Below are 27,191 nucleotides of genomic sequence, written 5' to 3'. Positions count from 1 at the left end.
TGAAAGATTTGAATTGAATGGAAACCAAAGAGTGGAAAATGTGTGTAAGGCAAGAATGGACCAGAACCAGGCAAATGAAAAACTGTTAGCCTACTCTCATTTTTTGTTTTTCTTGGACACCTGATAAAAGTTTGTCCTAGAATATGATGTGAAAACAAACCTTGTTTGCTCACTTTTTTTATTTTAATATTTTTTTCAGTCAGGTGTTATTATTATTATTATTATTATTATTATTATTATTTCAATTGGTTGATACCCAAAAACAGGTGTTACTTTTTCCTCAGTGGTCCCTAGAAATGTCCGCAGACGGCATAAGCTCATTGCCTGAATATCATGTCCATGGTCTTTATAAATTGTGCAAAATAAAATTTTCCACTTAAACCGATAAATTAAAACTGGAATTAGAAATCCAAACTGAAAATTTACTTAGACTCAAAAGCACAACATATATATTTATAACATACAGCAGCATATACTGTAGCTGCGAGGAAGTAAGAAATAAAAAAAAAGCTCATGTAAAAATGCTCAAATGCTCTTAGGCAAAACTGTGTAACTGGGAAAATACATGAAGTACACTTACTTCACAGCTTAAAAAAAAAAAAAATCATGCGTTAGCCTTTTGCAATGCAAAGATTGAAGTGCAATCCAAATGCTGCACCAATTAAAATATTTTTGTTAAGTGTGCAGGCAAGCCCATACCATACAATATGTGCCCTGCAGCTACACGTAAACTGTGTACTAGTTACCCTCCTTCAACTCAAAACTCTGACAGACAAGTACATCAGTTTAGAGATTCTCATGATTTTCTCTGGGATAAAATGTGTAACCTACCTCATTGCAAATGACTTTGTATCTCATAGTTTAGATTTTATGGAAAGTCATAATCCAAAGTTTTATCAGAATATCCTTTTAGTATTTCATATTTGTTTGTACCTGGCAAAAGTAAATTTCCATACAAACAGTAATCTGCTTATAAAAGTGTAATGACCTCGCCTCTATGGGTATGCTATAGGATCACTCATCTTCATCTTTTCATATACTATTCTAAGATATTTATCTAAAACATGCAATAAATGACGATTATGATTTAATTTTCAAGTATAAGCCTCACCTTTCCAAATATTAATCACATCACGTGATTGGAAAAAAAACAATAGCTTACCTTGTTGGCCAATCATTAGTATGTACTCCCATTGTTCGATATATCATTGAAGATCCCGACAGCTCCTGAAGGCAGCATAATGTGCACACATGCTACAAACCGCACGCCTCCTCGGGCCCGCCCCTCTCAAAACTAAGCATTTCTATTTATCCCCTCCCTCCATGTCTATGTCTCCCAGCGAGCGGGTTCAGGACATGTTTTGGCTGATGCTCAGAGATGCTTTGTGGGGGACTGAAGCTTTGAAAACATGGACTATGAATCATCCCTGACCTTAACACAGAACGCTATTACTCCCTTTGCATTCCTCCCTGTTGTGTTTCAACTTATCTTCACTCCTTTAAACTGTATTCTTTCCCACTCTTCTTCTGTCCCTTTGCTCGTCTTGTTAATCTGGTTGCTGCTCGCTCAAAAAGAGACCTTGATGCATTCAGACGTTCGGGACAGGAGGAGAGAAGAGGAGCTGTTGAACTATGATCATGGTCTTAAATTGTGTCTGTGTGTGATTAAATGGATGGTGACAAAGCATTTCATCTCAGCTCACTGGGTCAGATGAACGAGCTGTGGGATCAGAGTTCCTGTCTGTGATGAGAAGAGTGGATAAAAGCAGAGAGCTTTGCCGTAACAACAGATCCCTCTGTGATTTGTTGCACAAGAAAAAGATAAGAGAGGAATTATGTTCAGTAGTTAAAAGGTCCTGGGTCTGAAATGATGTGCCACATCTTATCCTATTTGCAGTCAAATCAGTACATGTTTACTGCACAAAAAAATATGACAATAGCACTTTTATTATTCAACGTTTTTACAATCAAAATGTACATAACGATTAAAAATCTTGAATCATAAACACATAATTTACAAGTTTCTATTCGCTATATTGGTTTTGATTAAGTCCCATTAGTTACAAAAAATCATGAAAAAAAAGAAAATTGACATTTAATTCACAGAAAAAATTAAATGTAAGCATGTTGTAGCACAAATAATATTCTTCTTTCACAAACAGTTTTGGTGGATTTGTTGAATTCTCTTTAGCATCCTCAGATCAAAGCGAGTTTAAAGTCCTTGTTGTGAAGTTCACGTCAAGCGTCGGAGTGTGGAGCTTGTTCAAACGCGTTGTCCTGGTGGAAGATCACAAACGGGTTGCTTATAAATGGCAGCAATGAGATGTCATGTTTCCAGCCTTTTATAACATGTTCATACGTTGGCATTTAAAGACAAAGTAAAGCTGTAGAAGCAGAATATATAGCACTGCAATCGATAGACTCATGTTTCATGATTTACAAATAAAGGTTCCCGTAGCAACGGCTCCAAGACTGTAAAAATGCAGTTAAAAATGCATACAGACACCTTTAAGAATTGTATAGCTCTATGAAAAAAAAGCATTTTGAATGAAATCCAGAATAATTAACAGATTGTTTGAGGCCTTTTTATCCTCCAAACACATTCAGTCTGAGTTTGTTGTCATGATGGACTCACCGTGTATATTGGGTTTTTGAAAGACGCCAAACTGTCATCCACTATGGGTTCAAACAGCTGGGGGGAGAAAGTGACAAATGAGAATTGTTCATACAATCAGAGCAAGTAATTGCTGATGTTTTTGGAAAACCAGCAGACAACATTGCGTTGTAGAACTGTGACATGTGTCTCCATGGTTACCTGTATGCTTGAAGCAGCTGGTTGTGCAGCAGTGACGTCTGACTCTGAGCTGTATGCCGGGTTCTCAAAAGCCTCCTAATGAAAGCAACAAGGCCGAACAATTAACAAAGCATTAAGAAATATTAAACTAACTGTTGAACATCTCATCAAGAAAAAGTTCAGAGCTGGGAGAGAATTTGGGGAAATGTACCGACAATAACGATCATTATGTAATAACAGCTTTCAATCTCTGATTTTTCAGTGCCATTTGATATTAAAGAATTCATTTTTTTTTTAGTTATTAGGTCTAAAAATGTGGTGTGAAATGTGAATGGTTGATGAATGTGAATCTGACTTTGTTCGCTGCAGCAGGTTTGGCTGCATTTCTTGAGGGAGTAGCCACAACTTGAACTCCTTCCACGTACAGGGGGTTGCTAACGTACTCCTGAGGAGGGAAACACAGGATCATCAGAATGATTTCATCTATATATAAACTAGGGTTGTCAAGCCTGTGAGAAACCTTTATTTATCACAAGCTGTGTAACTAAATCTAATTAGAAGCAAAGAATCACAGACTTACTCAGTCTGAATTCATCTTTTTCTACTTAATAATTTGTAGTTTCACCAGTTCACTTGAACTTCATTCTTCAACATATGTAAGCGTTCATCCACAAACTACTTGCACTCTACTTTTGGATCATTTTGCACGTCTTTATACAAAACTGTGGGTTTATAGGTACCAAACAACAACAACACCAAGTTTGTTTTGTCTTAACAAATAGACCTTCTGTGTGTAAAATCTGAAACTGTTGCCATGCAGCCTGTCGTGTATATAGACAGTCACCCAGGAGGTAAAGAAGAATCAATGAAGTGTACAGGCGGGCAGTGTTTTTTTTTTGGATTGACCTTGTTGGTTCCATCAGGAGCAGAGGTGTTTGTCACATCGCCTTCAGCTGCAGGATTTTCTCCAGCTTCATACGCCGGGTTCTCAAAATTCTTCCCATTTGAGTCCACCATCGACACGGACATACAGGGAACCTGAAGACAGACAAGCACATCATCAAAACACCTCTTTGGTTGTCAGAATGAATGGTCGTCAAAGACCTGCTTAATGTTTGGTGGTTTTTATTTATGGACGTTGGTGCAGCTTCTAATGTCTTTCAAAACTTCTGCATTTAAAAAGCCAAAATTTATCAAAACATGTTTAACATGCTGAAAAGATTTATTTTCCATTTGTGTGTTAATACAGTAGTATCCCATTTGTCATTGGTTGAGCTGTATCTTTTCATAAATCTAAAAATTAAGCAATTTCCTTGAGGTCTATGACTCAGACAGCAGACTTTAATAACAAACCAGCTCGTCTTTTGCCAAGCAGGTTTTCTTCATTAAGAAAGATATCAGAGGACAGGATGAATGATTTAAAGTGGTTAATAATGTACTTCCAGTTATCATGTCGATAGCTTAGCTTCAATGACATCCAGGGAGATATTTCTCTATTGTTTAGGTGTTTTCACACATGCACAAAAGATTGCAAGATGACGTTTACATCCTGTGACTGGCGCCCAACTGAAATGGGGATCACCAACACGGAGAAATTAACTTGAACGAGTTCAGGCTGCAATGAAATTTCAAGGAATCTTTAGAAGTACATGTGTGCAACAAGCTCAATAGTGAGTGCTGGTGAAATGCTGCTGCTGCCACTTTGGAAACATGTTAATTAATATTGAGAAAATGAATAAATGATAATCCTGTTCTGAATGTTTACTTTTAAATGAAATGCTTTGATAAGAATTAAAGAGATGGATGGATGGAGATGGATTGGCAGAGTATCGATTGGAGCAGTAGTATTGATTCAAATCATCATATTTGTTAAGTCATCGATGAATGATTTGATACTGACTGCTTCAGAGTTCAGGATGGTTTCAGTCCCGTCTGTGTTCGCAGCATTTGGAGACACTCCATTTCTGAAAATAATAAAGGCACACGTAAGATGCACAAACATACTGAGAGTAACATAGAAAACCTACACGTGTGCCGAATAGTCTGAAGCACACAGTAATGTCTCTTTCTTTAGCCTTATTTTACAGAATTTGGTACTTTTGAAAAAGTTTGTTCATTTAGTGTGGTTGTCTCTTCTCTCACCTAAAGGTCGGCATTGAGGGCATTGACGGCATTGACGGCATTGATGGCATAGATGGCATACTGGGCATGCTGGGTAATTTGTCTCGTAGCGTTTCCAGCATGTTGGACTTCTTTTTGGCAGCATAGACCAGAGCAGTCAGCAGAGCCACGATCACTATCGTCACCCCAATCGCTATCCCAACTGAGACCAATGGGCAGAGAGGGAAGAACAAGCAGCTCATTAATAACAAAGTTCAAAATGTCCCTTTGAAAGGATTTGAAATGTTTTAATGTATTTTTTTAAGTTGTAAAATGAAATAAACCTGAGGATGCCACCAGGCTGGCCACACTTGTCTGGCAATTATCTCCCTGCCACTCAGGAGGGCATCTGTGAGACAAAATACAAACATATGAGATGACCCATTTCCAGAGTATGAGCCTATTCAATCATCTATTGATGAGTGATGAATCTCTCTTTGATCGGTTTCAAGTAGTTTAATTATTACTGCAAAAGTAGAGTTTTTACATTCAGTCTATGTCTATCTATGTGCACAGAAAAAGTCTTACTTGCAGAGCGCCTTGTTGTCATCAAAGTAGCATGTGCCTCCATTCAAACACTGACATGGTGGAGGCATGGTGGGTGGAGGATCAAATCCTGAAATTATTGAAAGATTCACGAAACAAAATAAAAAATGTTTTAAGCAGGAACATAATTTAGTTTCACTGGAACATTTAGAGGTAAACTACAGATTTACGACTTCAAAACTCTTTCTCTCTTTCCTCCCTTTTTCCTCCTCTTCTCTCATTCTAACACTTACTCTGTGTTTGTCTGTGTCTATGCAGTATAGGTCACTGATTCATTACTTTGATCCTGATTACAGAGGAAGTGAGGAACTTTTAATCTTATCTCTTTTTAACAAAAACAAAAAAAACCTCATCCCGCTTTCTTTTAATAGTCACATTTTTCCGTCATTGTGAAATCAGTCGCTGTAATTTGCCTTGTCTAACACCAACCCCGTGCCCCGTTGCTAATGATCTGCTTCTCTAGGTCCTAAAGATGCATCACTATTCATTTCAGTCTGTTTAATGAGCGGTTTAAAACTCCTCATAGAGGCTTTAACTGTTTATCTTTTCCAACCTGCATCACATTCAGTGTCACTGCCTGTAATGAAGCTGGTGCCCTCAGGGCAGCCGCAGGAGTAACCTCCCGGTCGTAGCAAACACAGGTGGCTGCAGGTTCCCTTACACGGATTCTTCACTGTGGACAAAAAGATTAATATCATCCTGCATGCTTAAAACAGCACAGTGCATGTTCATGTGTTTGAGTGTGTAGCTTACTGCCGATGGAGTTGTATCTCTGCTGCTGGTACACAGAGACCTGGGTCAGCCAGGGCCCGGCAGTCAGCAGCTTCGTCTTGGCCCCGCGGCCGAACTTGTTCTGGCGGAACACCTCGCCTTTCTCCTCGGTGCTCCAGTAAACGTGGTCCTCGAATACGTTAACACTGAACGGATTTCTCACGTCTAGGCAACAAAATGTAGAAAGTTGAACCCAGACTCAAGATTACAAAAAAAATTCAAATACTGAAATTGAAACCCTTTGTGAATAAAAGTAATCTGACAAATATTCTTCACCTATGAAAACAGCAGTTTTGCGTTCCTCTCCTGAAGGCAGAACAGACTCTATGCGGCTCTCCTTGGAGTCAGACCAGTAAATCCTGTCTCCGTTAGTGAAGTCGATTGACAGGCCAGTGGGCCAACCAAGGCCATCAGCTACCAGGACTTTCCTCTCCTGACCGTCCAGCCAAGAACACTCGATCTTGGCTGCTTGTCCTCGGTCGGCCCAGTACAACATCCTGCAGAAAAAATACAGAGTTCAGAGGTCCGAGTCCTGATATAAGAAGCTTGAAGTGCCATGGACAACTTGGTAAGTAGTTCAATCTAAACAATAATTGTCTTTCCCCACTAAGAGTTAAAATTGTTGTCGCTTGAGTTAATCAAGAACTGATTGTGAGCCACAAAGTAACAAGAAACTTTATTAACTGCCGCCTTAAATGTATTATAGTCTGTGATTCAGTTCTTTATAATCAGGTGTGGTGTGTCTGTCTCACCCCAGTCGTGGGTTAACAGCCACAGCGGATGGGTGGCCCAGCTCAGTCTTGACCAGGTGCTTTCTGTAGCGTCCGTCCAACATGGCCACCTCTAACCTCTTCACTCTGGAGTCGGCCCAGTAAAGGTTCCTACAGGCAGAAGAAATGCAACAATATTCACCAATCCACTTTATGAAAGGAGGGCTCTTGAGGTTCAGACTTGTCCGTTCAAACACACCTGCCCACCCAGTCCACAGCGATGCCGTCTGGATTGGTGATGTATTTGATGCCGAGGTCGACAGCAGCTCCGATGTTGTTGCTGCCGTCGTCCACTGAAGGTATGTACGCTCTCTTGATGGCACCCGGGACAGAGTCCTTACCGGCTACAGTGAAGTACACCATACCTGACAAACACAGACAGTTCCAAAGAGTTGTCATTTCTGTAATTTTGTGGGGGGAAAAACATTGTCTTCTATCTTTCCCACTCTGTGTGACCCACTGTATCCCGTGTTGTTGTGGTCCCAGTCGTAGTCCAGCGCCATGATGTGCTCCTCCTCTTGGAGAAAGTCGTGGTAAGTCTCTGCCTGCAGGTTGAACCTCCGGATACGAATGTTTTCAGGTAGAAGCAGAATGGGAGTTGCTCCTGAGGGAGAAACACACATAAACACATTCTTAGATCCAAAGAAAACTGTTTGCCCAGTCTTGGTCTTTTTTGAACATGTTAGATCAAAACTTAGATATTTAAGACAAGTTCCTGAAAGATCTTTATTTGTCTTTATATTTGATACACATGCTATACTTTGTAGAACTCTAAAAAGGAGAAAATTACAACAGGGGAATGAAAGTAGGCCAAGCTTCTTACTTAATTTACAAAAACATTATCATTGTAAAGACAGACATAAGACTTAAGTTGTACTGATCTGTTCTGTGTTGCTCACGTCTCACCCTGAGCCTCGCACATGCTGCCGTCGCCAACTCTCCTGTAACCAGGCGCACATTCACAGTCGTAGCCGCCCTTGGTGTTCTTACACACCTGAGGACAGGTGCCGAACACCTCACACTCGTCGATATCTGAAAGAGTGACGAGAGCTTTGTGAGAAAAGAGTTTAAAGAGAGGCAGAGGTTCACTTTTGTTCATATTTGAGATTTGACTTTAACCATAATATCTGATTCTGGAACAAAGATATGTAATTATTTATTTTGTGTGTGTGTGTGTGTGTGTGTGTGTGTGTGTGTGTGTGTGTGTGTGTGTGTGTGTGTGTGTGTGTACCCAGGCAGTTGTAGGTGCTCTCTGGGTTCACTCTGTATCCGGGTCTACAGGAGCAGATGAAACCAGTGCCGTTCAGGTTGGTGCACTCGTGCTGACACAGTTTCTCGTCACAGTTTCGATCTTTGCCAAAATCTGTTGCCAGACAACACAGAGCACGTTATTTACAAATTCCAAACAGCTGCTTACTGCAGATTAAATTAAAGAGACTCTGCTTACGTAGGCAGAATAATTTAGCTATTGACAATACTTGAGGTGTCTGGTGACAATGATTCTCCTTGACTGAAGCTTGGTGTGCACATAGATGGATCGGACGTAAATTTGTGTTTGAAAAAGGTTTTATTCACACACATCCATATCCATCCATCCTTAGCCTTACAAAATTATCTCCAAATAAAAAAAAGTGTTTTATCCATTTAAATTTTTCTGTTAATACCAGACTACAGACTTGTATCTCATGGTTGTGAGATCCAGAACTTCTAATTGGAGATCTTTTCTCATAAATATCAGACGCTTAGTGATAATCAGGTCTAGACCGGATGAGCATTGCAAAATGGCGGGATGGATAGATGAATAATAGCTCCAAATGCTGATGGGAGGTCGGCTGAGGAGGCACATGTTTGTCAAGAGTGTAACGCTAATGATCCAACACACATGAATTGATATTAAATGACATCTGCAGACGGCCCATTCAATTGGCCTTTAAGGGGGCCAGCCATTTCTTAAGACGCGCCAAACAATGGGCGCTCACTATATTGGAAATGACGACTCCAACTAACTTCTGGAGAATTGAGAAGCAGGCAGAGAGATTGAGTTGAAGCTGGTGGAATGATTGTCTTTCTGAATGATGCCCATCTAGCATGTCTAGCTCTTCAAAAATCAGACAGGTTACTGTTAGTAAGAGGATTTTAATCAAGTGAAGCCTGGCCTCCTCGATACAACTCAACCACTGTCAGTCGAATCAGAAACGCTGCTCTTAAGTCTAATTATATAAAACTTCAAGCCTCAATATAATCAAAATTGATGAGTAATAAAACAATTCACCTCAAGTACAAGTTTGACCACTAAAGAAATAATCTTTAGAGACCAAAGCCTCTTTGTAACCAGGCTGTAAACATGTTAAATGGGCATTACAATATGAGGCTAAATGGTCATTCTTTGTTTTTTTTAGACACTTAAGGAACTGCACTTCTTTGTAATTCCCCATTGACTCCATTTTTCACAGCAGTGCTACCTCTCGTGATATTGTCCGATTAAAACAGAACACCGTCAGGATGTGTTGTCGTGTTGTGTCCTGCTACTCACTGCAGCCTAACTCGTCCGTGCGGTCCCCACAGTTGTCGTTGTGGTCGCAGACATACAGCAGGGCCACGCAGTGTCCGTTTGTGCATTTGAACTGGTCCAGCGTGCAGGGGGGCAGCGTGGGCTCACGGCCTGAGAAGGACACAGTCAGAGTGAGTCATCAGTACCAACACACAGTGAAGGTCGATGGGTGTGTGTCCGCGGGAACATGTCCGCCTCCACTTCTGTTTCACATTTTAGAGCTCAGACAACATTTTAAACGAAGAAAGGGAAGAAATATGTGAAAATAAAGCGACTACCCACACTGGCAGATAAAATAAACGGTTTTCAAGCATCCCACACAGTGAAGTTAGAGAAAAATATATTTCCTATATCTACTAAATCTTTCCTTCAATGGAAGGCTTCTTCACAGCCTCCCCTGTGTTTTCTTCGGCTCTCTCCTCCCTGACAACAAATGGATTTAGATGAGCCAGGCAATGTCCAGCAACTATTTAATCTCCTCTCAAAATAATTTGCTCTGATTGACGTGTAAGCTGATTGTGTAACAATTCCATAATACAGACTATTTCCTTATCCCTTGTATGTTTCAGGCTTTCTGTGCTGAGCAGATATCCTGATGTGATTTCGGAATTTCTCATTTTGCAGGCCTCACGAGGGGAAAGTTCACAAGGCATTAGTGATGTTCAGATTAATCCTACGTGAATCAGAAACTGATGACTAGTGGTTCATTTACTGAACATGAACTTATTACAAATGAGCAATTGTTATGTTTAAAATGGAGGATGAGAACACAACATGTTTAATCTAAAGAAACAACTGTAATATACTGTGTACAAAAATGTACTGTGTATAAGGGAAGTGCGTCTACACACAATATCTCTGTTTCTATATGAGCTGCGTATTTGAATCATGCTTGTATCTGTGTGTTTTTAACTTTTGAATGAGAAATCTTCAATGCTTTATGTTGGATTCTGTCCAGCAGTTTCAAGATAATTAATTAAAAATACATAAATAGAGATCACAATAAACGTGAAACAGTTCCACATATACACTGAAAAACATCTTCCTGCAGCAGTGACAAACATATGGCACAGCCCCTTGGCACATCCTACACTACCTGTTTTTCAGAATATGAATGGAAATCAGCACAAATGAATGTTCATAGTGGTTCAGCCTGGTCTGAGGGACTCTGGATTTTCTTACGGAGGGTAAAAGCTGAAAAGCTTGTGTTAACTTGTCATGGGGACATACAAAGACAGTATCCTAATCATACTTTCAGCAAACTTGTAGTTATTATTCATTATTTTATGAGTCAGATATTAATCATCTTCACTAAATTACTGCTATAGATGAAATAAAAATAGCTACTTGGCATTTCGATTTTTAAAGGTTAAATAAAATAAGCATTGATTTTTCCACCACAAGCTTGTTTTAGCTTACTAACTGTATTCCTTCCATCGCCTACTGCAGTCTCTCAATGTTAGATTTCCCATATTACACAAACTATATGATAAAACTGATAATCTCATGCTTGTGATTGGTGAAGTCTTCCTACGTTACATGTTGAACGTAGCTGTAGAAAGCCAGCTAAGAAAAATATGAAGTCTGAGGCAGAGATGCACAACAAGACCATTACTTGTTTGCAAGACACCGCATTCAATACTGGTTCAGACATCGGTTACCTTGGCAACAGTAGAAGTTTTAAGGCTTTGAAGCATCCAGCACAGCCCTAGTAGTTGTACATTTATCCTCTGAAGTGAACAACTGGACTCAGATTTATTGATGTGTACTTGGCCAATAGACGTAAATCTGATTCATCACTTAGTAATCTTTGTTTTTAATTTACAGGTCCTCTTTCAAATTGCAAGTTGTGGCGGAAGTCTTCATTATTAGTTTCCCCAACTGAAGAAGACATAGTCATAGCAAAGCAATTTTTTTTGAAAGGTTTTGACTTTTAAATTGGTTCCACATAGAGTAAGAGGCAGGTTTTCTGTTCAATGAACTACAGTATAAAGATCGTGTTTTCTGTGTGTGAGTCATACAGAGTTCCTCCTTCTCGTCACTGCCGTCTCCACAGTCGTCCTTCTGGTTGCACAGCAGGCCGGAGTAGACGCAGTATCCGTTTGCACAGCGGAACTTAGATGGCATCTCACAGGTGATGTTCACTGCACAAACACACACACACACACACAGTTCAGACTGATACTGCAGCTGTTTATCATGTCAGCCTATCAAATCAATGCAAATCTCTCTACATGTCTGTGATTTAAAACAAAATGAGTAAAAGTAAATGATTCTCACAGCATAAAGTGAGCTGTTCGTCGGAGCGGTCCCCGCAGTCATCGGTGCCGTCACACACCCAGCTCTGGCTCACACACAGACGGTTCGCACACTCGAACTGGCTCTGAGGGCACCAACGGCCTCCTGGGAAACGAGTAGCTGTCGGGAAGGGGAAAAAAAGTTATGTCATTTATTTAGACTTTAAGACCTGTGGATAATCTCTCTGTGACTCTCCTTTGTGTAAAAAGAGTCACAACTAGTAGCTCCCCAGTAGGTTTTTCACTATCATCTTTCATCTTAAATATGAGTACAAATTGAATGATAGCCATTCCTGTTTCAATAACAGCATCAGAAGTAGAAGTCCTTGGCAACCCAGGGTTGGGAATTTTTTGTTTTAAAATTATCAAAATTTCAGCTAAACTCTAAGTCTAAAGTCTAAATTGCACAAATACAGGACGTGTGAATTTGAGTCAACCACTTCTACTCTATTTCTTTCTCTCACAGCATTTGGTTAAAAATATGATTTAAGGGCTACTTTTCACAAAAACAAAACAAATTAAAAACACAATCAATTAAACCCTGCGAACAACAGGCAGCCATTACTTTTCATGTTGTTCACTTACGACATTTGGTCTCATCTGACAGATCCTGACAATCAGCCCGGCCGTCACACTCCAGAACAGCGGGGATACAATGACCCGAGTCACACTGGAAAGTACCTGGACGACACGTCTTCAACTCTGGAGGAGAGCCAGGATGGTAATGTGTGTGTAAGTGTTGTTTGTGACAGAGAATACTTCAAGGTACTTTGTTTATGTGTGGCGCCCACTCACCACAGTCCCGCTCGTCTGAGTTGTCCCCGCAGTCGTTGTCATGGTCACACACCCAGCTTCCAGGGATGCACTGTGCGTCGTCACATCGAAACTCACTTTCAGAGCAAGGCCTCGGCTCTACTCACGTCAATCATCACAAAAGGGACACACAAATGTCTTCAGTATGACACCAGAATGAGATATTACAGCTAACATACAAACACACAGGCAAAATCTACCAGAGACACAGTTTTGTACATAGATGATATCTAATGTGGGATTTTTGTCCCAGTATTTAGTTTGAGTAAAACAGCAACCATAGGTCAGCATTTAGGAAAATGTAATCAGTAAATGTGATGCTTCTGCAGCTCTACAATGAAATGATAACCTAAAAAAAGGGATAAAAAAAACCAAAAATCATTCTGTAACCTTGGCTGACATAAAGCTCTTGCTGTTTTTGTTTTGGACTGAGGGGAAAAATATGGGGTGTGACACTCACCGCAGTTCCTCTCATCAGAGCCGTCGCCGCAGTCGTTGGTGCCGTCACACTGCCAGCGGATGGGGACACAGCGGTGGTTGTCACATCGGAAGTCTCCCAGTGGATCACAGGTCAACTCCTCTGTGGGAAAACAAAGGCAGAAACATTGACACTGATGGATATAAAGGTGCTTCAAAATGTGGTCAAAGAGAAAGAGAACTAAGTTTAGAAATGCTGCATTTAAAACGTTCTCCAAAATGTATACCCTTAAGCATTTGGAGAGACGTTTTCAGTATTACACACAACTGAATGCAATCAAATGGCTCTAAAGCCTTATTTTTTCTCAACAAGCGCACCCAGCCTTCACACATCAAACAAATCTGCTGACACGAGCACTCACCGCAGCCCTGCTCGTCGCTGTTGTCAATGCAGTCGTTGGTGCCGTCACAGCGCGCCCACTGAGGAATACAGCGGTAATTTGTCTTGCAAGAGAACTCGGTTTCCTCATCACACTTGTACTCTGGACCCACTGGAGGGAGACAAAAAGGAAGAAAGAGAGACATTGGAAAGAGATTAGAGGCAGAAATGAGGAATGAAATGATACAAGTTGAGAAAATGATCAGTTGGTAAGAGCAGGTGGGAAAGAATGGGAGGGGAAAGAACACACACCCAATTAATTCATTTAGTCTGATTACTCCTGGGACATGACTAAGTGGACATTAATTATATAGTTCAACATTAATTGTATGTCATTGAAAAGGTCTATGCTTGTTTAAGCTGTCTGCTCTGGCTTTGTTTTGATAACATCCAACTAAGCAGAGCCCAATTCTAAATCATAACAGACACATGTAACCAGAAAATCATTGTATCACAGATTTATTACACAGAATCTGAAAAAATACTTCATGCTTCTCTCTTGCCTCTCCAGGCAGTACATTTTTCTTTTCTTGTTTCTTTCTGGAGTTAATCACTTAAAATACAATCAGATAGAGTGGCACTTACTGCAGATCTCAAACGGCTCGTCAGACCCGTCCCCACAGTCGTCCTGGGCGTCACACACGTAGCTTGACGGCAGGCAGTGTCCGTTAGCACACTGGAACTGTCCTGGTCTGCAAGTCTTCTGAGAACAAGTCTCTGCGTCTTCATCACTGCCATCTGAACAGTCAGTTACCCCATCGCAGTGCCAGGATACTGGGATGCACAACTTGTCTTTACACTGGAACTGGTTTTCCTGGCATCGGTGGTCACCTATAGGGACGGACCAAAGGTCAATTTGCCTTTGAAAGTTTGAGGCACATTCAGACATTCTGAGTTTTTTGGGGGGTTTTGCTCATAAAAAGCCAGATTTTCAACCAGATAGTTTGCCATTTTTAAGACTTTCTGTGCAAAATCCAAACAAATGGAACAGTATTCCATTCTTATCAGGTTTTATTATTGTTACAATTAAGTATAAGTCGTCTTACTGCAGAGAGCAGCGTCTTCGTCTGATCTGTCAGGGCAGTCAGCATGTCCGTCACAGAGGAAGCCGGGGTAAGTACAGTTACCGTCCTGACACTGAAACTGGCCAATGGGGCAATGGCGTGGCGGACAAGTTTGAGGTTCATCTGAGCCATCGCCGCAATCTGACTGTCCGTCACACTTCCACCAAATGGGGACACACCTTTAGACGAGAGACAGAATATAAAATAAATCTGCAGGATGTTATTCAATAGCCTACTTCATCGTTATTTGAATCTTTAAGTTCTTTCATAACCATTTTAGTCTTTTTGTAGTAAAACATCTTGCCATCTCTACCTCATATAAATTAACCCATCTGTCACATAACTGCATTTTTTATTATCCTGTCACTTCAGCATCTTTTGTACTATTCACCACTGCACTGTTTCTTATTTAGTCTTGTACATATTAGTCTTTGCTTATTATGTTTATTGTTGATATTTAATTTTATACGTGTAAATAAGAGAGCACAGTTCACCAAAGTTATATTCCTTGTTTGTGTAAGCATACCTGGACAATAAAGCTGATTCTGATTCATCTGTTATTTCTAAAGTTGGTCAGTATGATTCAGTTTCCTAGTTCTTGTGGTGTTTTCTTGTTTAGCTTACTGGCAGACATTAAACATCTCCCTTCATCTTGATAAGGATAGTAGGCTGTGTCACAAAGGTCAGCTATCTTAAGATGAAGTCAATTAACCAGAACAAGAAAGATAATAACAACGTATTGCCGATTAAATAGCCTAACACTGAACCCTAAATATAGAAAACCTACAATATGCTATAATATTGAAATCTTGTCTCAGTAAATCAGGACTTTAAATTAGAAAACCTGTAAATGTGAGACATTCAGGAGTAACGCTGACTTTCCTCTAAAGGATCCAAAGTGTGATTAATTCTAATAATTCACAATGACGATAAAACTGTACATTCAAAACTAATTAACTGCGTCAAAATAGTTTCTCTCTTTCTCCATATTTGTCGCAATTTAATCCTCAATACACAAAGAGAGCTGTATGTCCTGCAGTTGAAATAAAGTAAATATGTCTGAAATTCAAAATAAAAATGAATATATGAGTTAGTGCTTATGATGGTATAAAGCAGTTTATCTGTAAATTCACAGGCTTTTATGTGTATTAACCGATATGTGTATCCGGACATTAAGAAGTGAACGTATAATGACTGTGAGGTGAAACATAAACAGCCTGATGTTCTATTTCCAACCTCTCATTGTCTCCACAGCGGAACTGTGTGCTGGAGCAGTCAGCGACACACTGGACTTTGAAGCCCACCATGAGGCCGACGAAGTGATCTGGACACTCGCAGGTGGCACGCTGCCCACCAGGACCAATCAGACACAAATGACTGCATGTCAGGTGATGGGTGGAGCACGGGTTTTCACCTGGGAAGAAAATGGTTAAGTCTGAGCGACAGTCTTTTGAGACGAGAAGCCAAAGTTCAAACAGCTAAAGTCCAAATGTACGTACTGCGAGGTTGTCTGTAGGGATGGTAGACATGAATGTCATAGGGTCGATGTGTGTTGTTGCCCATGACTGTGCGCTGTTCACCAGTGTACTTGTGGGCCTTCTCCACTGTGTGTGTGTTCCAGTCTGTCCAGTAGACCCAGTCCTCAAACAGGGAAACAGCGAAGACATGGGGAAGGGAACCAGCAATGGCCCGTTGGCGGTTCTTGCCGTCCATGTCTGCAAAGCTGAATTTTTTTTTTTCACAAGAATGGGTCAATACAACTTGTCTGGATTTTAAAAACAAAATAAGGATTCAGGACTCTAAACTCACTCCAGAAAGTTAAGGTGGGAATCTGCAAAGAAGATCTTGTTGGTGGTGTAGTCTATGGTCAGAGCGTTAGGCCACTCCAGCTTGGTTGTGATGATGGCACTGATGTTGGTTCCATCCATGCCAACTCTGCCGATATATGCTTCATCTCCCCAGTCGGTCCAGTACAGCCAACTGGGAGCAAAAAAGGGGCGGGATGGAGGAACAGAAAAATGTATGAGAAATTCTGAGCGAAGCAACATAGAATCAATCACAGTGGATACATTAAGATGGGAATCTCTGACGATGAGATGACGACATGCAATGCAAAGCGGAACAGTACAGTATGATATGTTACAATACCATATGAAACAATACAAAATGAAATGATACAAAACGATAGGAGACATGTCCCATGACAACATTAAAATCATCACACAGTGATTATGTAATAACTTATATTTTGAAGGACAATAATATAATGATACATGAAAAGATGTGATCAACTGAAGAATATAAAGCATCCCTAAATAAGTCAACTGAAGGATTCATGTATCTATTCACTGCCTTGTGTGAGTTTCCCCTCTTATCACGTTCCTTGCCTTAGCTTCTTTTCACTGTTGTCCATTATTATTATGCTGTCAACTTTTTCTTTGGCTAATTAGTGGTAACTTCAAGGGTTTTGCTTCCAGGGAGAACTGGCAGGGAAATCTATTTAGATCCCCATTTTTCATCAAATGATGGATATTTGGCACAAGCAATTCAATAATTGTAACACATGAGTCCAGACAATGATATAGTGCTGAATCCTTCTCTTTCTGGTGAGATTTTATAACATTTCTGTGCTTAACAAGACCAGTGTTAACGGCACAAAATGACACCTAACCTATGTAAAAACCTTTAAATAGGCGAATACCATTGTGTTTGCTTTTTTCAATATAATAAATCAGATCAATGGTTTTAGTCTGTGTGTAAGTGTGTGTGTGTCTAAGTACCCATATTTAGGGTTAACAGCCACAGCACGAGGTCTGCTGATGAGGTATGTGTTATTTCCATCTGTGAAATCTCCTGAAAGCATCCGTTTCTGGCTACGTCCATCCAGCTCCATGACATGAACCGAGCCGTAATAACCATCGACCCAGTACAACTTCCTGCAGGAAACACGCAAAGTTTTATTTGTTTTGGCCAGACAGATTGAATGCATACAAAAAGTGTCGAGACTCTTCCTCTTCACATACCTGCCCACCCAGTCCAGTGCCAGGCCTTCAGCTCCTCTCACATCTTCATCTGCCAGAGTCTCCCTGTCGCTCCCGTCAAAACGCATCCTCTCAATCTTTCCTGCCCCTGCATCCAGCCAGTACAGCCTCTTCTCAGAGTGATCATAGTCTAACGCCACCACGTTGGACAGACCCTGCAGGACTATACTCAACTGTGTTCCATCAGTGGTCATATTGCGGATGTAGTAGCGGTTAGTGTACAACAGGTACGGTGCGATGCCGCTGTTCTGACGACATGTGCGTCCGTCTGGTTCTCGTATGTATCCAGGCGCACATTTGCAGTGGAACGATCCCACAGTGTTCTCACAGATCTGGCTGCAGACAGAAGGCGTGCTGATGCACTCGTTGAGGTCCTCGCAGGCTTTGCCGTTTGGCATGAGTTTGTAGCCGGGGTAGCAGGAGCAGAAGTAACCAGTCAGGGTGTCGGTGCAGAGCTGGGCACACTTATGGACTGAAGGGCTGCGGCACTCGTTGACTCCTGAAAAGAAGAAAAAAGATTAAGAATGACTAATGAGAACAGGAAAATTGACACAGATAAGATTGAGAGATCACAATATGATCAAAAGAGTGAAAACCAAACTCAGAGATTAGGATGAACCTAAATAAACCATGAAACAGTATGTCAATTAACTGAACCCAGATTATAAAAGCAAAATCATTTGCTTTTTCCATTTATCTAACTTTGTTGTGCTAAATAACTTTGTAACCTGGGTGTAGACTGGTGCAAAATAGATAAAGGGTTTTTTAATTAGAATTTTATATCTAGCATTTAACTCTATTATTATTATCATCATTAGGGGTGCTGTACTGTGTTTAAACAGCAAAAAGAAATGTAGGAAATATGTCAACAACTGATAATGTTTCAGCATGAAAACAATCAAATATTATTATTATAGTATAACATACAAACATAGAAAGAATAATGATGATTATTTTTAGTTCTTAGTTAAGAAAAAGTTATATAATCTTACCTTTTTGTTGCATACTTTAACATTTTAACTATATTTCAGCTTTCCACAAAGATTTATTTTTTCGAGGAAATAAAAAGCACTAGCATCATTTGTCATAAAATTTGAAAAAAATAATTATTGAGTTTTTAGTTTAATTTTTTCAGAATAAACGCAAATTCAAACCTGAGTTTAAAGAGCATGAATAAGCAAATAAATCTGTGAAATATCGGCGAATATCTGTGATAAAATTAGCCGATACTGATAGTCACTGGATAAGTTAATAGCGGCTGAAATTATCGGTGGGGCTCTAATTGTCACATTATATAATATTACCAAATCTCTCTTACCGCAGCCTTTCTCGTCACTGTTGTCCTGGCAGTCTTTCTGCCCGTTGCACACCTTGTTAGTGTCTATGCACTCGCCCGACTTGCACATGTACTGCTGAGGAGAACAGGTGGGCTGCGGTGTGATGCACAAGCTGTCTGCCTCGTCGGAGCCGTCCAAACAGTCGCTCTCTCCGTCGCAGGTGAAGGAGGAGTGGATGCAGGCTCCATTACTGCAGGTGAACTGGCTGCTGCTGCAAGTGTCGTAGGTGCAACCCAACTCATCACTGCCGTCCCCGCAGTCGTTCACACGGTCACAGCTGAGGACGAGGAGATGACAGTTTACATAGTTTACAAGCAGTAAACACATTTCTCACACACATTTCTTACTTACTGGTAGGGGATGAAGATGCAGAGCCCATTGGAGCAGGCAAACTCGTTCAAGTGGCAGGTACGGTTTGGACAATTCTGAAGCTCATCTGCCGCGTTGGCGCAGTCTTTCTCGCCATCACACACAAAGCTCAACGGCACACAGCGAGGATGACCAGGGTGCCAGGTTGGGCAGGTGAACTGGTTAGAGCTGCAGGTACGCTGGCCTGCAGGAGACAGAGAGAAGTTAAGAGGGATGGATTGACTAAATGACACAGAAAACATGTTCAAGGTCAGAAATGTAGCTTTAATATTTTTTAAACAGACGTAATGAAACTGGACAAGGAGAAAAACATCTGGTGAGCAAAATGAACATAAAGCACAGTGTTTTTTAAGATAACTATGTGACCTATTATGAGCCTCTGTTTGTCAATAAATGTAAGCTGCTGTCTTACCACACTGCAGCTCGGGAGCCTCGTCACTGTTGTCCCAGCAGTCATTGTTGCCATCGCAGACCATTGACTGGGGGATGCAGTTTCCATTGGTACAAGTAAACTGGCTGGGGTTGCATGTTCTGATTTGATCCTCTATATGGGAACAAAAAAATAGATATTAAGAAATCGGCTCCATCTCCAGACTAAAATACTGCAACAAAAACTACATAAAGGCTATCTGGCTTTGTGCTTAAAGGGCTACAAATTGAGAACTGAATATGCAACATTGTGAATATTAAGAGAGTGAATCAAATACACCCTATGTGAATATAGATAGTGGAGTAATGACATCCTAAAAAGAGTAACCGGTAGGTCAAACTCCCTCTGGGGAGCACCATTCAATTTACATATTTTGCTCACCTTTGCTGTGAGATATAAGCAACTAAGTTAAAACACAAATTCTAAAAAACGATATTAAACTGTGTTACCCCAATGCAATGGCTAAACTCACAATACATTTAGAAACATACAAGAGACACAAAAATAACAGCTAAAAACTATAAAGTAAGTCTGATCTCGATCTATCTCAAGCAGTTCAGTCATAAAAAGACAAGAAGGCTTTAGAATAGAAATGTCACCTGTCTATACAGCCAGCATGTTAAATGTACTCACCGCAGGAGGAAGGCTCGTCTGTGCGATCGTTACAGTCCACGATGCCATCACAAACCCAAGAGTCAGGGATACACTTCCCTGAATCACAGCGGAACTGATTCGGAGCGCATGTACGACCCGCTGTAGCACAGAAATACAATCCACATTTGATCAGATGTGTATGCATGTAAAGATCTACAAGCAGATACAATAAAACGTCAAGGCTGATATTGTTGTTGCCAGCATGAGTAACCTTCTCGCTCGCTGACACAATAGCAGCATAAACACTTGACGTTCAACTCACCGCAGAAGAGAGGATTCTCATCACTGTTGTCTCCACAGTTGTTGTATCCATCACAGAGGCTTTCGGGGTAGATGCAGATGTTGGTGCTATCACACTTGACCTGGCCTGCAGGACACGTCCGGTCAGCTGGAGGGGGAGATAATTAAATATGAAGAACAGAATCAGACATGAATTCCTTTTTATTCAGAAACACAGAATCGTAACTGGGAATGGAAATTACAGCTGTGATTTTCTTAAAAAATGCTTTTGTAAAGGAAGTTTGAACTAAAAACTCAGCAAGAGAAATGGTCCTTAATCAGCCGAGTCATCACTCACGGCAGTTGATTTCATCAGAGGTGGCGTTGTCCCGGCAGTCATTGTGGCCGTCACAAACGAAGTCTGCGTTGATGCAGCGTCCGCTTCCGCAGGTGAACTCTGTTGCAGGGTTACAAGTTGGAAAGGGGCAGTCTCTCTCGTCGCTGTTGTCACCGCAGTCGTCGGTGTAGTCGCAGGTGTAGCCGAGTGGCACGCAGCGCCCGTTGTCGCAGGTGAAGTCGATGGCTGCGCAGGTGTGGAAAGCTGGACGAAAGGAGTAAGAGAGTTCTGATTTAGTTGAATGCCTTGATATTTATGTCTCAGGCTTTTTTGCTTGTCCTTCAACACATGGTTAAACGTGCCTCCTTTGTTTTCTCTTATCTGCCCAATGAAAATTAGGAACCATAAATGTCACGTCTCACCGCACACTCTCTCCAGCTCGTCAGAGTTGTCGTGGCAGTCGTTGTGGCCGTCACACTTCCAGCGCGCTGAGATGCAGTTACCGTTGAGACAGGTGAACTGCTCGGGCTCACAGCGTTTCCCCTTGTCTTGGATGCAGTCTTTGCCATTGTTAGCCAGGTACCAACTTCCCTGATGAGGGCACTGGCATTCAGGACCCAACGGGCCTGCAGAAGGGATTATGGGAGGTGATGGCCATTAAAGGATGAAGGATGAAGATTAATTAGAAGTGCTGTGTTTCTTTTTGTGTTTAGAATTGCACTAAGCACAAGTTTGAGAGAAAGTCCTAGTGACTAAAACACTTAGCCTTATTGTGCCAAGAGTTTTTATGTTATATTTTGTTGTATTTATTGTTTAAATTGGGCTTTAGAAATAATTCCAGGCACCAAAAACAACAATGCACAAACCTAAAAAAATGAACTAAATAATATTTCGACAGGTAGAGATATTCAAAGTTTTAGACATCTGAGGCGAGGTCTGCATTATAATCTTGTATTTTTATGTTGATGTAGAGAGGCCATTCAGTGCCTCTATCAGTGGCACCAATAAAGAAACATTTAACCTTACCGGAAACACAGACATGACTGCACCCTCCATTAAACTGCTGACAGGAGCTGGAGCAGAGCTCCTGTTTAGAAGCTGCATAAACATGGATGTCGTTAGGTCGATACTGCAGGTCCTGGGCCAGCACTGTGAAGCCGGAGCCATCGTCCTTCCCGGCTCTAAAGACGCCTCTCTCGGTCCAGTCTGTCCAGAAGATGTCCTGCTGGAAGACGGTAAGGGCGTACGGATAAATGACCCCCCGCACGAGGACTTGTCTGTTGGCTCCAGTCAGAGTGGATCGCTCAATCTTATCTCTGCAGAAAACAGGAGTTGAAAAGAAGATAAATTAAAACATCTGAGTGATGGGATCTGCGGCAATACAGAAACATCTTAACAAACAAATGAACATACAATGAGGAATCAGCCCAGTAGAGCATCCTTTCTTCATAATCCAGGGACAGACCATTGGGCATCGACAGGCTGGTGTTAATGATGGGGGTCCGGAAGTTTCCACCAAGTGTAGCCCTCTCGATCTTAGCTGGAGAGCCCCAGTCAGTCCAGTACAGGTAACTGGGAAAATAGAGCAGTGTGAGAAGGTAATGATCTCTCAGTATTTATTTTCATTATGTTGAAATCATAAGCTAGTGAAGGTTTGGCCTGCTGTTTTTACCCATAGCAGGGGTCAACGATGATGCCTCTGGGACGGTTCGCATGGGCGATGATGGAGCGGTTCTGCCCATTCACTCCCATGGCCTGGACATTGCGCTTATAGTAGTCAGTGAAGTACAGACGCTTGTTGACCCAGTCATAGGCCAACCCCTCTGGGTCATCCAAATCTGGGCAAAGTAATAGATAAGAGAGAATGTAAAATAAATAGAGAGGGGAAAAAATGGAAGGACACGAGAAACAGGAGCAGAAATATCAAAAGATAGGGGGTCAAAAAGACAAAAAGGAAACATTTAATGTTAATCTCACTTGCGGCGATAATGACAGGTGGGCTGGTGATGGATGTGGTGCTGAGGTAGCCAATTTTACTCCGACCAATCCCCATGTACTGGGTGAAGAAAATACGCCTCTCCTTGAAGTCATAATCCAAAGCCACCACGTTGTAGCCCAGTGTCACCGCTGGAAGGGGGGGGTTGTGATCTGTGGGGTCTAGTCTCATGCTATTCAGCTGGTAGTCCGTAGTGAAAATTAGGAACTCATCCTGTCCGTAACCACAAGTTACTCCGTTACTAAGGAGAGAGCCGTGTGCACAGCCACATTTTGGTTTCTCTTGGCCTGCGATGGCAAAGCAGAGCTGCTGGCAGCGTCCGTTATCCTCCTGGCAAGGGTTAAAGCCCACCTGATTGGCAGATGTAGGCTGGACATGAGCGTCAAAAACTGTGACATCCATCAGCCCGTCAAGATTGTCTCGAATTACCTGGTACCAAAGAAAAGAAAATCATTTATTGGCATGGGACATGGGACAGCACATGCAGAAAAGGATCACTCAGTGTTCTCGATGAGTACTTTCCTTCGTGAATCTTTGTACAAACTTTTTTCTGGACCCGAGAATACTAGGGCCCCTACAGCTTTAGCCCTTTACTGACTAGGATTCCACAACAATAGCATAAGGAAGCTCTGCCATCATTACACTTTTGTAACTTCATGTGAATTTTATTGGTGTCCAAGTCTGTGATTTCACATTGCATTATGACACTGCATAACAAGACGAGAAAAAAACAGAACACTAAGGCGTTAACAAAAGCTTATTTTCTTTATTAAATAAAAAGCTATTTGGGGTTTTCTGTTTTATCAAATGTCTAAAAAGACAACAAGTATCCAGTTTATCATCTATATCATTTATTATCTCATTAAGCAGCCGTTTAGAACCTTTAGAGAAATCAGATCACGGCAATAAGTGGAAAAAAAGCAATCGGCCAACCCTGTCTGCAATTCCCCACCTAAATATAATTTGACATTTTCCATTGTTAACTGATATTGCACCTGCTAAATTGTAGTGATGCTTAGTGCTCTTGACTGTCCTCCAGCCATCTGTTTTCTCCATTCTCTAAATGAGGCTTTGTGTTTCGTCTCTACTCTAGACCAAAGAAAGATTACTTTTTCATTGGACTGAAAAGCTTACTGTCAATGAGTCATTGCACTAAACCAAGGTCAGATTAGGAAGTGGGGATCAGAGCTGAAGCAATTACTCTATTACTAATTGAAGGCATATTTCTGGCAAAAGTCACAAACATTGTTTTTGTAAAGCTTCTTAAATGAGAGGATTTTGTGCTTTTCTGTGCTTTATATCTCTGCTTTTTAAATATGTGTGGGGTTTGGACTGTTTGTCAGAAAACAAATGCAGCCATCATGAACTGAAAAAAATAGTTTAATTATTTGTTATAAAACAATGGATGGATTGAGATATGAATTAGCATATTTGTCATTAACAATAGAGTTTTTGGCTGCAGCTCTGGCAAATACAAATGCCGTGGAACTATGACTGTTTACAAGTCACTGAACAATGTTCGATAAAATGTATGTACAACATGAAATTACATAAGTTACAGAGTCTCTGTCATCTTTGTAACAAACTCTATTTAGGGATGTTACAACAGTATCACATGAGAGCTTAAACTGTGAAAATGACTCTCACCTCTGGCTGGTCAGAATTGTTTGGGTCCTTGCTGGCCTGGAAGAGCTTCCCAAGCTTTGTATCCACCCACAGCATGTAGTTTCCAAATATAGCCATGCCCGTAGGAGACGGATACCGGCTCCCATACCGGATGATCTGCCTCTGTGTGCCGTCTGGGGCCATCCTGGAGATCATATCAAGCACATCATCGGTCCAGTAGAGGAAATCGTTGGTATAATCGATAGTGAGGCCACGAGGGGATGCAAGGCTTTCTGATGCCAACACAGTGCGGTTGGTGCCGTCCAGAAGGGCACGCTCAATCTTGGGTGTTTGGCCACCATCGGTCCAGAAGAGATATCGAAGCTTGGGGCTGACGGCCACGTCGCGGGGCTGGTCCTCAGTGGACTTGAGGAGAATCATTCTGTAGGTGGTGTTGATGGCAAAAACCTCCAGGAAGGTCTCACTCTCAAAGGCGTTAGTGAAGTATAAGTTACCTAGAGTGAATAAAAGGATGTAAAAGACAAGAATGCAGATCTTTAATTCTTTTCAGAGAAGCCAAGGGATTTAATTTCATGAGGTTGACACACTTTGATGATCATTCATCCTGTGATCTCTGCATTTTTAGGTAAGTAAGAGATTAAATCAATGCTAGTAGAGCTTCTATGTTCTCCAAAAAAAATGATTGGTAGATCGGCTACACACCTGCAATCCAGTCTACAGCGAAGCCCTGTATGCCTCTTCTTCCAATGCCTGTGTTGATGATACGGCTGTAGCTCCCTCCATCTGTTTTGGCCCTGAAGATGCCCTTGTACGAGGAGGAGGTGCTGTTTTCAGACCAGTACACAAAGCCTGATTGGATATGGAGGTCCAATTTGCCCTTATAGGTGGAAGCTGAAAGAGATACAAGAAAACATAGAATCCAACAAATGTAAATGTTAAGTTAAAAATGTTGAGAAAAGCTGTACAACATTCACATTACGATCAAGAATTGTATAGAGCCCACATACATCCCCTGATAGGCACCATAGCCTCGGAGTGGTCTGAGCTGTTTATGTGGAAGCCACGAATGTACTTGGGGGTGGAGATGATTGCATAGGACTCAAACTGTTCACAGCGGGTGCCGTCTTGAGAAGGTTGAAAACCTGTGGTGCAAGCACACGTCTTCTGATTGTCGGGTTTGGGCAGGCAGAGGTGGGGACAGCCCCCGTTGTTGGAGCTGCAGGCATTGGTGGTCCCTGCTGAGTCTGATGAAGGAGAGAAACGGAGGTGATCAAGACTGGATGATAGGAACCCCGCTCTCATTGAAATCCAACTGAACTATTGAGTCAAAGGACCAGAACAGACTGAAATATCAACACTTTATGATCCGTCTCTGTGTAAAGGTCAAAACTTTCTTTTCACTGAGACTCTGCACAGGGATTAAGTGGCAGTGCATTTATTTTACACCATGATGATACATTTTCAATTGATCCGTGAATCACGTGCAGATTTGCCATTGAGCCACATTCTAACATGGAAAAGTAACTGCATTTTTCTTAGCATGCAAGAAAAATAACTTTGTGTTATTATTGTGCATTATGTTAATTATGCATTATGTTAATTGGACATAATTTCTGCTTTAATTAGGAAGAAATAGTGAAGAGATGACAGGAGGCGAGAGCTTTAATTTTTGTCTTAACTTCTGAGCCATTAAAAAAACCTGAACAAACACATTTAAATTACCTAAATGTCTTTCTTCATTTGTATTTTGTTTTTATGTCGAGATTTTTGTCATTGGGATGTTTTTTTTTAAAAGGTATTCAAAATTGCACTGTTATTCTAAGATGCTTTTGCACTGAGCATTCAAAGGTTTTAATTCCTCTTTTCATAACAATGGTTTTAACTAGCTTTTTATCCTCGATGAGATGTAACCATGTGAACATTTTCAAAAAGTTGCAGATGATTTCTTTTCTTTTTTGAAAAAGCTAAAATAGAGCTATGATAATGGTGAGGGAAGACAGCCTATTCACCACAAAAGCTTAATTCAAATCATGAAAAACAAGTGGTGCTCAGTCCTGCAGTTTGCTGTCCTTGAACACCTACTCGCTTACTCAGTGGCTGTAATTACCTGCTACATAATGCAACAGTCTGAGCAAAAACAAAAAACTCAAGGACAGAAATCTCTTGCTAAATAAAAAAAATAAAAAAATCCACATACTGTCTCTGGCGTGCACTTTGAGGGCACGCAGGCCAGACATGCTGCTCCTCATCACCACCATATTGGCACCGTTTGCCTTGTCCACCCTCTCAATGACCTCGTAGTCCACATCAGTATAGTAGAGGTGGTTCTGGTGGATTGTCAGCCCCCATGGTTGTGACAGGCCACTCACAACTGTCACCCGGCTTACTCCATCCATGGTGCCACTCTCAATCTGGGGAAACAAGAGAGAGGAAGAGGTAACTGAAAGTAGTTGAATCAGAACCTGGGAGGGAAAACGACTATAAGCAAGGATTTTCACAAGTTGTTTAGGTGGAATTAACTTGTTGTTTACTGGACAAAGACAAAAAAACAACAATTAAT

General features: G+C 41.2%; 1 protein-coding gene across 1 annotated transcript in view; it reads right to left on the bottom strand.

Moving 5' to 3' along the window:
- Positions 1-1,929: 1,929 nt before the first annotated feature.
- lrp2b (low density lipoprotein receptor-related protein 2b) overlaps positions 1,930-27,191 on the bottom strand; it is a 44,166-nt gene continuing 18,904 nt past the window's right edge. The window contains exons 36-81 of the mRNA XM_029278145.2: positions 26,829-27,042; positions 25,639-25,875; positions 25,334-25,522; positions 24,653-25,125; positions 22,987-23,434; positions 22,682-22,847; positions 22,423-22,581; positions 22,036-22,325; positions 21,432-21,635; positions 21,031-21,273; positions 20,716-20,841; positions 20,433-20,552; positions 19,782-19,913; positions 19,352-19,553; positions 18,982-19,277; positions 17,646-18,162; positions 17,403-17,558; positions 16,432-16,602; positions 16,122-16,345; positions 15,859-16,036; positions 14,605-14,801; positions 14,144-14,389; positions 13,542-13,670; positions 13,163-13,282; positions 12,685-12,801; positions 12,475-12,591; positions 11,873-12,010; positions 11,614-11,736; positions 9,575-9,703; positions 8,273-8,404; positions 7,948-8,073; positions 7,502-7,645; positions 7,241-7,406; positions 7,024-7,152; positions 6,548-6,768; positions 6,254-6,436; positions 6,054-6,173; positions 5,483-5,570; positions 5,239-5,303; positions 4,937-5,117; positions 4,695-4,758; positions 3,701-3,832; positions 3,150-3,239; positions 2,816-2,890; positions 2,636-2,692; positions 1,930-2,277 (exon numbers count right to left, since the gene is read on the bottom strand). Of these exons, the coding sequence (XP_029133978.2) occupies positions 2,239-2,277; positions 2,636-2,692; positions 2,816-2,890; positions 3,150-3,239; positions 3,701-3,832; positions 4,695-4,758; positions 4,937-5,117; positions 5,239-5,303; positions 5,483-5,570; positions 6,054-6,173; positions 6,254-6,436; positions 6,548-6,768; positions 7,024-7,152; positions 7,241-7,406; positions 7,502-7,645; positions 7,948-8,073; positions 8,273-8,404; positions 9,575-9,703; positions 11,614-11,736; positions 11,873-12,010; positions 12,475-12,591; positions 12,685-12,801; positions 13,163-13,282; positions 13,542-13,670; positions 14,144-14,389; positions 14,605-14,801; positions 15,859-16,036; positions 16,122-16,345; positions 16,432-16,602; positions 17,403-17,558; positions 17,646-18,162; positions 18,982-19,277; positions 19,352-19,553; positions 19,782-19,913; positions 20,433-20,552; positions 20,716-20,841; positions 21,031-21,273; positions 21,432-21,635; positions 22,036-22,325; positions 22,423-22,581; positions 22,682-22,847; positions 22,987-23,434; positions 24,653-25,125; positions 25,334-25,522; positions 25,639-25,875; positions 26,829-27,042 (8,073 nt within the window). The 3' untranslated portion in view covers positions 1,930-2,238. The remainder of the gene's footprint in view (positions 2,278-2,635; positions 2,693-2,815; positions 2,891-3,149; positions 3,240-3,700; positions 3,833-4,694; positions 4,759-4,936; positions 5,118-5,238; positions 5,304-5,482; positions 5,571-6,053; positions 6,174-6,253; positions 6,437-6,547; positions 6,769-7,023; positions 7,153-7,240; positions 7,407-7,501; positions 7,646-7,947; positions 8,074-8,272; positions 8,405-9,574; positions 9,704-11,613; positions 11,737-11,872; positions 12,011-12,474; positions 12,592-12,684; positions 12,802-13,162; positions 13,283-13,541; positions 13,671-14,143; positions 14,390-14,604; positions 14,802-15,858; positions 16,037-16,121; positions 16,346-16,431; positions 16,603-17,402; positions 17,559-17,645; positions 18,163-18,981; positions 19,278-19,351; positions 19,554-19,781; positions 19,914-20,432; positions 20,553-20,715; positions 20,842-21,030; positions 21,274-21,431; positions 21,636-22,035; positions 22,326-22,422; positions 22,582-22,681; positions 22,848-22,986; positions 23,435-24,652; positions 25,126-25,333; positions 25,523-25,638; positions 25,876-26,828; positions 27,043-27,191) is intronic.

The sequence above is a fragment of the Labrus bergylta genome, chromosome 21 (genome assembly GCF_963930695.1).
Source record: "Labrus bergylta chromosome 21, fLabBer1.1, whole genome shotgun sequence".
Taxonomy (NCBI): Eukaryota; Metazoa; Chordata; class Actinopteri; order Labriformes; family Labridae; genus Labrus; species Labrus bergylta.
Note: the sequence above shows the minus strand (reverse complement) of the source record. Positions and strands in the feature narration are given on the sequence as shown.